Genomic DNA, 10,867 nt, shown 5'->3' on the forward strand with positions numbered 1-10,867 from the left:
GCGGTCTTTCGACCGCGGTACGGTCTTCTGGCGGTTCCCGCTTGGCGGGCTCACCCCCAAAGTGTCCCTTGTTTTTAAAAGGGACAGTGAATTATGCCCATGCACTTGAGCCAGGTAAGCTAATTAACTGGAAGCCGATGAGGTTCGGCCAACAATGGGAACATTCTGCTCCATCTGTATAATCCTAACATATATTTTTAAGGAATTCTTCTTCCTCCTTTTTCCACTTTTTTTTTTCTTTTACTCTTGACCAAAACCTAATGGTGAACAATAAGTCCTGGTCCCCAAAAACAAGAGCAGGTGCCCACAGCCACTACTTGCAACCACTGGCAAAAATGAAGTACAGCTGCAGAGCTGTGGGCTTGTCCCCGTGCTGAAACACCAGATGGGACTGTAGATGGAAATAGAGGAGGTACATCTCTACCTTCTGGGAGAAAAAGCGAACACATCTGTAAGTACGCGGAAGGGAAGTACACAGAACTGTTATGTATTTACCACTTTCTGTACCCTCATACCTACATTGGTAATATTTGTCATTATGACCCTGGCGGTCTTCTGACTGCCAGGGCAAAGGTGGCAGTTTTACCGCCAACAGGCTGGCTGTGGAGACCGCCACATTATTAGTCTGGCGAGTTGGCCTCTGCTAACCCGCCACATCCCCACTTGTACCAGCAGGGTGCTCAGACTCGCTGGGCCGAAGATGAGCATCTCTGACCCAGCGGTCCACAGAAGACCGCCTGCCGTATTATGAGCTGCCTTTCCACCAGGGTTTCCATGGTGGTAGCACCAAGAAAACCCTGGCGGAAATGCTACAGGTGACAGGGAATTTCTTCCCTGTCACCAGTAGATGACTCCTCCCATGCACAATCCCCTCTAACCCCCCACCAAGTACAGCGCCCCCCCCTCCAGATACAACATCCCCGCCCTGGCACTGGCGGTCTTCTGGCGCCCGTGGCTTTGCCGGTCTTGCTGACAGACCGCCTAAGTCATAATGAGGGTCTTAGTTTCTATTCTATCGCAGTGACGTAGAATGGGGGCCATGGGACCTAACAAAAGCAAGTAAAATGGGCCTCTCACCCTCCTCTCCCCTCCGACCAGGGTGGTACATGACAGCTGCAACATAGATGCTTTGAGACCCTCACACCTCGTACTACTGTTCCTGCTGCAATTAATGATGGCTCCAGTGTTCTATTTCAGTGCTTTGCTGACCAACATCCGTAGCATACCTATCGTATTCACTGACACTGAGTGTTTGTGTGGCTGGAAGTTTGTTCATGTAGTTCTTTTGCCTACAGAGGGGCTCATGGCTAAAGCTGAGCTTTCATGTGGGGACCATTTGTTTTGAAACCCACTTTTCTGGCACCATAGAAAAGATACGTTGATGTGCAAATAAGAGTCACTTGGCTCATCAAATGTTCTTTCTCTCTGCATTTATTTGCTCACAGTGCACCCCTTGAGGCACCTTAAGGTGCTCAAAAGTATCACACATTAGTACGATAAGTGAAACTGAAGTGCCTGACTCCAAAATGGCACCCATAATGCCATGATGATTGATCACAGACTATTATATACCTAAAGCATCAGCTGACACATTTATGGATCTCTAGACCTTTCGTCACCGTTGTTTCTGTATTTCTGGTTAATGGATGATTATTCCACTGCCTATGACCAGCAAATGAAGAGATATACTTCTCCAGCTTTAAAAAGTGAGCTTCGTCGTTTTTTGAGATGGGGACATTAGCTGAAGAATGAAAGGGAGTAATGTACCCTGACTCCTGGGGCAAGGCCACAATGGGAGCGGGACGGAACAGGATAGAACGTTCCACTTAAGCTTGTCACCTCACCCCAAGGAAGAGCCAGAAAATTAACGCACCCCCACTTTGACGTATGCTTCTAATGATATTGCATAAGCAAAGAATGAATCTCCATAGAAGAGGTCCTTCCTCCTTTCCAGCCATCAATTCTTTCAGCCATTTGTTCTTTCACCCCTCCATCTATCCTCCACCCTTCATCCATTTACCCACCCTTTACTTAACCTTCTTTTCCTCCATCTTTTCACCAATTCTCCATCTTTTCTTCCTCTCACCTTTTCTTGGTTCCTTAAGGTCTTCCTCTCATCCATTTGCCCCTTCACCATTCCTTTCACCTCTCTTCCTGTCACCTTTAATCTCTCCTTTCTTCCCCATTTGCATCTCCGCATCTTTCGTCTTCTGATCCCTTACTTTTTGTTTCTTCCCTTTCTCCCCTGCTCTATTTGCACATCTATGTCTGTACTCAGCCCTCAGCCCCTTTGCCATTTATGAGCTTTTTGTCCCCAAACCCGCAGGCAAAAGAGGTCCATAAAGGCTTAATTGTAACAAACTCATACCGAAGCACACTTGACCAGTCATTCATGGTTAGTTTCAAAATGTAAGAGATTTATTGAAAACATATTTTACGCAGTCCCACAATCTTTATTGGCAATTTATATGTTGCTAGCCGACACGTGTTTTGTCTATTTGCCACTTTTTCAAGGCTTAGTAATATCTGTTAAGCATCTAGTGTCATCAAGCATCTTGAGGAATCTCCCTCTGGAGTATCGAAGAGTGTGAACTGTGTTATGTGCTTAATTAAGGAGGCTGGAATTCCCCTGATTTCGAAAGGTTTAGTTCCTACTTATGACAAAATCAGGAATTAAGTAATAGCTGCAGAGTACACAATAGCGCTGTGGTAGTGACCACTGTGATGGTAACCAAAACTATCCGATAGAACTTTACATCCATATGATGGCAGTAGGAGGCCCATGATCAGCCTACATATCACCAAAAACCCATAAAAACCTAGTCTGGATTTTGCTGTGATCCATCTTGGTAGCCCATCAGGCCAGAGGCAGCCCCCACTTAGCTGCTTTGGTGGATGGGGGGGGGGGGGTTAGTGGATGCTACTGAGCCTCCCCCGTTGCTTGTTTTTGGTGTGCATATTGGCCATTGACTCTTTTGCTCTGCAACATGGAAGTGAGCATGAAAGTAAGGATCAAGGGGCCTAGCTTGGTTGGATGGACCCTGGGCCCAGATGGGCGTAGCATTTGTGAGCCAAAGGGTAACCAGGGCAGGCTGGATGTTATAAAAGAGGTGGGAAAGTGTTTTGAGTGCAAGCAACTCTCTGTGCCAAGAACACGACTGAGAAAGTTGATGAACCAGTGAAGCCAGAAAGAGCTGGTTGAGCACAGGCTGTAAAGCTTGCATCGTGGTCAAGGGGGTGTGGTGCTTTTGCCTACTGTCAGGTTTCAAAAGTGCTCTTGAGGTGTTAGGGAAGGTTTCCTCTGGATCTATTTTGGGGGCCTGAATAAATGCAGTGACACCTCTGGTCTTTAATAGGGTTCTGTTCACTTAATTCAGAAGAATGCTACATCTTGTACTGATGTCGGGAGCCGAAGAACTCAGAAGCACAACCATCTTCTGTCTCCGAAATGCATCTTTTCACGCAGTCCACCCTGCATCGCCAGAGTCCTTCAGTACATAATCTCTCTTCATTGCCACAATCCTCTGTCTCTAGTCATGTGAGCACTGGTCCTGTCAAGCAATCATCTGAGACTTCAAGGAAGTCTTGGAGCCGGTACTTTTAAGGGCGGCAAGGAGCGGGTTGAGTTCCCCTGCATATTTAACATGGCAATTACAATTTGTGGTTGACTTTGGATTCTCATTGTAAGCTGAATCACAAGTTTTCGCCCTTGGCATAGTTCCCCTTCAGGCATCTCTCGGCTCAATGGTGGGAGCTGCTTTGAGTGAACAATATGAAGCAGGTCTGCCATTCTGGCATGGGGGAATGGTCTGCACCTATGTTTTTTTTTATGCAGACAGACCCCAAGCAGTTGTCAAGCTCCTCCCATGCTGGGGACGTTTCTGGACTTTTTCTGTCCTGGACAATCGTGGTTTAAATGACTGTTCCAGAAATAGGGACACAAGTGGGAACGGCATCAGAGGGGTCACCTAAGCAGGGCTCTCCTCCAATACCATTTTATCTGGCACTGGGTATTTTGTGAACTGTGTTCTTAGGTCTTCAAAAGAAGCAGGGGACTGTAAGGAGGGCAGATGAGACATTTGCCAGTTTCTGCTAGATATCCCGTTTTCTGTCCTCCTCCAACTTGACCACTTGTATTTTGCAGGATGTCTTCTTTCCAGGCTAACGGGACCTTTTCCTGAGGTTCCTTGCTAAGAAATCTTCCCTATCCTTCCTCCTGTTCTTGAGCTTGAATGAGTTGAAGAGACTTGACGGCTGCCAATTCTAAGGGATTTAGAGAGGTCCTATCATTACCAGATGGCTCTGAGAACCAGGGAAAGGGACTGGGCCTCAGAACTACGTCACGATTTGACACTCTGTGAGAAGGGTTTCCCTTTGGGAGTCTTCCAACCCTTTGTGCATATCAGAGCCAGAGTGGCCCTGGTGGTAGAAATTACTCATATGTGATCAATGCCGAGGTTTGGTACAAACTTCCTCCAAAGGGTGCTACATAAAGAACAGGTTGTTATAGGGGCGTAGATAGGCATGAGAGCAGAGCTGCCCCCACACTTCTTGAAGAAGTGTACTGGCAAGTAGAAGATGCTGCAAGATGTAATGGAGGGTGGGGGCAGAAAAAGAAGCATAGGCAGCGCACAGGTGGAGAGGCACATGCGCTCTCCAGCCTCACCAAATGCAGTTTTGTCACTAACCCTAGCACCATTCAAAGTGGTGCTAGGTCGAGAATGGAGAAAGCTGAACAGAAGGAAAAATAACATGCCTGCAATTACAAGGCTACAGCATTGCTAACTTGCAAACAATTATATTCTTGAATTATTTGCTAGTGTTGTACTCGAGCACCCATTTCATACTGCACTGTTGGGCAGCCTATCAGCCTCGTTGTGAGCCCCAAGCTCTGGAGGAACAGCTGGCGAGGCTTGGAGCTCCAGTCTTCCCCTGAGGCTGTGATGGCTCAGATTTTACACAGCACAGCTAATGAAAGGGAATAGCCGAGAGAGCTGCTCACACAATACTTTTACTGCTCCACATTTGAACTTTGTTATGGGGTATTCTAGACTTTACATCTCCACAGAGATTCAAACTGGGTTGATGTTTCAAACCCTGTCCCATAGGGACCCACATAAGAACCCAATGCTGCGAGCTGAAATACTCACTGTGGGGAACTTTCTGAGGGTCTAATCCACATTAGACCTGGATGAGGTGCGATGAACGTGGACTCCAGAGTCTCACTTACCCTGTTTGTCACCTAGACCTCTAGGCTTCGCCAATCTCTCTAAGTCCTTGCTGACTGCTAGGACCAGAAACCACACTTTGTTTCCATGCTTGACGGGCGTTGAGGAAGAAAACCATGGCTAGTTTATCAAAGAGAACATCAGGATAGAGCTGGCAGTAAATCATAAGTTCAAGAAAAGCTGCCGAGTTGGACTCCAACTTGGTGCCCTATAAATAAGACACTGTGGCCCTCATTCCAACCCTGGCGGTCTCTGACCGCCAGGGCGGAGGGCAGCGGAAGCACCGCCAACAGGCTGGCGGTGCTTCCAGGGCTATTCTACCGCCGCGGTCAGAAAAGGGGAACCAGCGGTTTCCCACCGGTTTTCCCCTGGCCCAGGGAATCCTCCAAGGCGGCGCTGCTTGCAGCGCCGCCATGGGGATTCCGACCCCCTTCCCGCCAGCAACCGCCAGAACCAGGATGGCGGGAACGGGTGTCGTGGGGCCCCTGGGGGCCCCTGCACTGCCCATGCCACTGCCATGGGCAGTGCAGGGGCCCCCTAACAGGGCCCCATACAGATTTTCACTGTCTGCTTTGCAGACAGTGAAAATCGCGACGGGTGCCACTGCACCCGTCGCACCCCTGCAACTCCGCCGGCTCCATTCAGAGCCGGCTTCCTCGTTGCAGGGGCTTTCCCGCTGGGCCGGCGGGCGATCTTCTGGCGATCGCCCGCTGGCCCAGCGGAAAGTCAAAATGACCCCCGCGGTCTTATGACCGCGGTGCGGTCTTTCGGCGGTTTCCGAACGGCGGGCGGTGCCCGCCACCCGCCGAAGTCGGAATGAGGGCCTGTATTTGATTTTAAAGTTATATTTCATTTTTTTTTTAAATTGTACACAGAGCAGCTGGAAATCGAAAACGTTCTTTTGTATAGGTCACTCAACTCAATGCAAGAAGATGTGAATAAGTAAAATACTAACCTAAAAATATAAACGAGATGTTAAAAAGAATAATTCTAAAACTGAAAAGTTTGAAATAAGTGTAAGGGGTTCCATTTCATTTTTATAACAGCATTTGTTTTTTTATTTGTCATCAGTGGGTTGGCAAAGGGGTCTATGACTAGCATAGCTGATATAAGCCTACCTTAACATACCGGCAATGTGGAATTAGAATAGCCCAATCGGTCTATCACATCACAAATCAATTATTTTTTAGACAGGTGTTCTACAACCTCAGTACCAAACTGCGTGAAGCTTACATTTTGAGAATATTATTTCGAATGGTATGTTTCAAGAAAAAAATATTTGGAACCTATTTCATTGTAACTAAAGCCCTAGAAACAGACCAATTGTTTAGCGGCACACTGGCACTTGACTAAACTTAATTAGGGCAGCACTGCACTTGAAAAGCAAATTAGCATTGTGCAATCTGTAGTGGGTCACGGTGCCTGGCCTGGTCTAGCACTGGGGAATCTTCCCCCTCTCGCAGGTGTAAGGTGTACTTCTGGATAGAGGCAGTTGTCCGAAAGGTGGTGGGTAACTCCAGGTTTGTGCAGAGTGCAGAAATGCTATATAGTAAGGAGAGGATTAGAATAATGTTTAGAACAGTGTTGTACTACAATTAATGATGTCCTGGCTGCCAAATTTTGAAGATGACATGATTTTACAATAAAACACATTTTTAATCAAGGATATATTTCCATCAATGATGGCGTCCGTGTCTGCAGAAAATAATCTAGGGTTGGTGGTTGAGTGGAAGGTACAAAAGGGCAGCTGCTTCCTAGAGTACGTGTTTTAGCCCCATCATGTTCCATGATGGAGTTACTGAATTTCAGGAAAATCTTTCCAGCTATGATTGTTAGTATTTTTTCTTGCATTTTTATATACCATGGACTCAACCCCAAGGTATTGGAGTGCTTCACCTGAGCACCAGTCACATCACAAAAGGTCATCTTTATTTTTTATGTCTCGTCTCTAGACGGCAAGCATGCACTGTCTCAAAATGAGACATGCTGTATTTACTTCGTGGGCTTACTGCCCATCCATAGGCTTCCCATTTGCTGGCACCATCGTCACTCCATTTTTCGTTATCCCCATTTGACAAGGGCATGCATAAATCATGCCCTCCCAAAAGCACCACTGCAGCAGCCATTTTCTATCCACTGTTTCAGAACTACTTTTTTTTTTTTTTTTTTAATGGGTGACCAGTCCCACAACACATTAGGAGCGATGTTGTTTTAATTAGCGCCAAGCTTATTTATTTTTTAAATCGCATGTTGCTGCCTGGCTCCTCTTTCCCCGATCATTAGTAGTGCCTAAACGCCTCTCGCTGCTTGTCGCTTTTTTTTCTTATCTTCCCTGCCAGTGTTACTGTTCTTTCATTTTTCCCTGGGTTTTATCTGCTTCACTTCATTTCATTCCTCTATCCCGATATATTCCAAGCTCCTTGCTATATCAGGGTCTCAGTTTCTTTTTCTATTGCGTTTTACTTTTAATTGCTTCACTTGTTTACTTCTCTTCTCCTTTCGGAAGAGTGAACCTTAGGCACAATAGGCAAATCTGAGCTGATGCATTCTCTGGCGTGAAGGCATTGGTGATTCATTCAGAGGCTCGTGATTGGTGTTAAATAGTAGTACCAATAGTTCGAAGCATTGGAGAGTGTCCCGTGGACAACACAATCAAACAGGCATTGGCAAAGACAATAGGACTTGGCTAACTGAGAGTTATAGACATTGGCAATGTTAATGCATTTGTGTATATTAATAAAAACAGCCCGAGAGCCGTACACAAATACATTTACATTGCCAGCGTCTATAGCTCTCGGATTGCCAGATTGTCAGGACCTATTGGCATTGCCAATGCTTGCTTATGTTTTTTATGCATGTGGAAATTCCGTGATTTTCCCAGAATCACAAGATGTTTAGACCCGATACTAGTTCCCCAGTTCCAAAGTTGGCAGCGCTGGCTGTAACGCCACATTCTCATCTTGAAAGTAACAGTGGTTGACATCTACCAAAAGTGAAAGAGTGCAGGAATAGCCCATATTGTAATTCAATCCTAATGAATGAGTGCTATATGGAATAGGGTGCCCTCTGTCATGTGCTACATGAAGATTGCAAATCACTGCGGATTATAGGTAATAAAACACCATAGATGAAGCTGTTCAATAGAGCTAAGGAGAGAGACGTGGTTTGCAATTTTTTATACTGTATGCTAGGTATCTTACCAGAAGATTATGGACTACATATCATCTGACTAAAATATTGTGTCCTAAATGTTCTTTAAAAAATATTGCTCATTAAATTCAATAAACAAAATTGACACCAACTGATACAATATTTTTTTTACTCAATATTTAGGACACATTTTATGTGAGATGATAATTTTGTCACCCACATCCTGACATACAACGATCGGCCAGAAGTTATGTTAATCCTTTTAAGAATTGTTTACTTCGCTACCGTTCACCAAAACCTCTTGTAAGTCCTTAGTTTCATGTTCCTTCTTAGAAAAGAGATATTGAAGTTCCAGAGGAGTACAACAAGTGGAATTTGAACTGTGAAAATACACTCACCAAGGTACCCTTTGTGAGTTGTTGCAAACATATATTTTCAATAGTTTAATGGAAGTCACTTTCAAAACTGACTGTTAAAATATCCTGTACATTACAGATAAACTCTTGATTCATTGTAAGAAACTCCAACAGCGCAATAAATAAACAATGCCCCATAAATGTCTCTATATTACCTAATTCCTGTGAATTTTCAGGGGAAACATTGAGAAGTAAGGAAACTGGATAGCTAGTTCTCATTTTAACTGTTTAAGCAATAGTTGTGATTCTGTTCAGTGACCTGCCTTTCACACCGCTGTGGCGTCACACCTCTGCTGTAACAACTTGTTTCAGTACAGTCGTGATGTATTTTCCCTGTTTGAGGGAGGGTAGTAATGTCTAAACTAGACTGAACCAAAACAAGTCGGTAAACTTTTATGAGGTTATGTCATACTTGCATGTATATTTTAATAATTTTATTTTAATTGATAACACAAATATATACATTGCAACTCAATTACTTGGTAAGGAATATGAAACCCACATAGCAGAAAAACATATAAGTTGACGTGTTATTTTTATGAGTCAATTTATTAGAAAAAGATGTTTAAAAAGTCAAAATATGCTCATTGTGATGTGTGTGGGTGAGGCGAGCGAGATCAGGAGCCCAATGAAGGGACCTCAGATTGTTTGTTAAAGTATCATTACCATCTGTACCCTGGATCTACACCACCCAATAATAAAAGGTGGAGTTCATTTTAAAAAACAACCACCAGCAGAGGGCAAAGTTCATTTGGTCCAATCTCTGGATACAAATCTGAGCAAGAGCTAGGGAAATAAAAAAGGAAAGTGGATTGTGGGCAGAGTGATCCTCAAACAGACCCATCATCCTATGAGTCTTGGCTCAAATAACTTCTTTTTCAAGAATAACTCTTAATTCATTTTGAAACTTACCCTAATTTCTAAGAATGTGGCAGACTGCAAGGACAAGGGAAATATTGCCAGATTCTTTGCTACACTGAGCACATTGATTTATCAACAATGTTGCAAAAGCGTAAGAGTAATAGGAAATAATCTTGTATATTAGCAATTTACAGGCCGCAACCTACTAATTTGTCTTGAATGATCTGATCTGAAATGTAGACCCTCCTCTGTTTTCTAAAAGTGTTTCTAAGTCAGCGAGAGCACATTCTAGACTGCTGTAGAGCGGTGATGGGGTCGGTCTTACCAGGCTGTTTCACAGAGGTCCACATCGGAGTCCTCGCCGGCAGGTGTCTCTGGGCTCAGTTCCATTTTGAGTCAGTGCCTTCCGGAGTCCTCCCTAGCCCTGGTCAGGGGAGTACCAGAGATCCCCCGCAGTGGCTGGCCATGGACTGCTCCATGGGGGACCCCTCTTACTCTGCTCTTCCTCCTGCCACCCCCTGTCCCAGCTGCTCTCCTGGACAGTGATGCGCCCGCTTCAGAAGAGGGCAGAACAGTGAAGAGGCTGTGAAAATATCTAGGCTGGCTTGAAGTTTCCGTCTGTGGCCGCTGCTTCCTGTCAGCGCTGAGAACATGTACAGACCCTGCACTAGGTGCAGGGAGGGAGGCTTCCTGCTTGCAAAATCGTGCTGCCTCCGGTAAAAGCGATGATTACGAACCATCAGTGCGGCTGGTGAACCGGAGGACAGGGGACCCTTGTGTGCAAGGCTGGAATAAGGTGCCCTTGCAGCGCTGGGGGGTATTAGAACTGGCGTAGCGCTGAATGCTGCAAGTGAAGATTTAGGTGCATTGCTTAAAGCCAAGACTAAGCCCTGGAAGCTTCTGGGCCTGCAGGTTTGGCCTGAGGTGCATTAGAGGTTATGAGTAGGGTCTGGAGGTCCGAATTGATGCTCGTTGGGCTAAAATAGCAAAGGGTGTTGGCAGAACTGCCTGGGGGTCTCAATACTGGAAAGCAGGAGGTGTTGGGCTCCTCAAACAGACCAACATTTGGTAGCACCCAAGAAACTGGTTCTCTAACAGGAAGAGTTCGTAACTTTAATTTTGCAATCACGTGTATTACAGGGAGTTGCACTTGAAGATATGCAGAGGAGGGGATCTCTGCACTTATGGGGGAAGGCTGCGGCCAGCATAGAG

The 10,867-nt window shown here is 45.4% G+C and overlaps 1 protein-coding gene across 1 annotated transcript in view; it reads right to left on the reverse strand.

Moving 5' to 3' along the window:
- The window catches only part of LOC138260967 (rho guanine nucleotide exchange factor 3-like), a 197,999-nt gene extending 187,718 nt beyond the window's left edge, over positions 1-10,281 (reverse strand). Inside the window, exon 1 of the mRNA XM_069209525.1 lies at positions 9,981-10,281. Coding sequence (XP_069065626.1) covers positions 9,981-10,045 — 65 coding nt within the window. The 5' untranslated portion in view covers positions 10,046-10,281. The remainder of the gene's footprint in view (positions 1-9,980) is intronic.
- Positions 10,282-10,867: the final 586 nt, after the last annotated feature.

Source organism: Pleurodeles waltl, chromosome 10 (assembly GCF_031143425.1).
Source record: "Pleurodeles waltl isolate 20211129_DDA chromosome 10, aPleWal1.hap1.20221129, whole genome shotgun sequence".
Taxonomy (NCBI): domain Eukaryota; kingdom Metazoa; phylum Chordata; class Amphibia; order Caudata; family Salamandridae; genus Pleurodeles; species Pleurodeles waltl.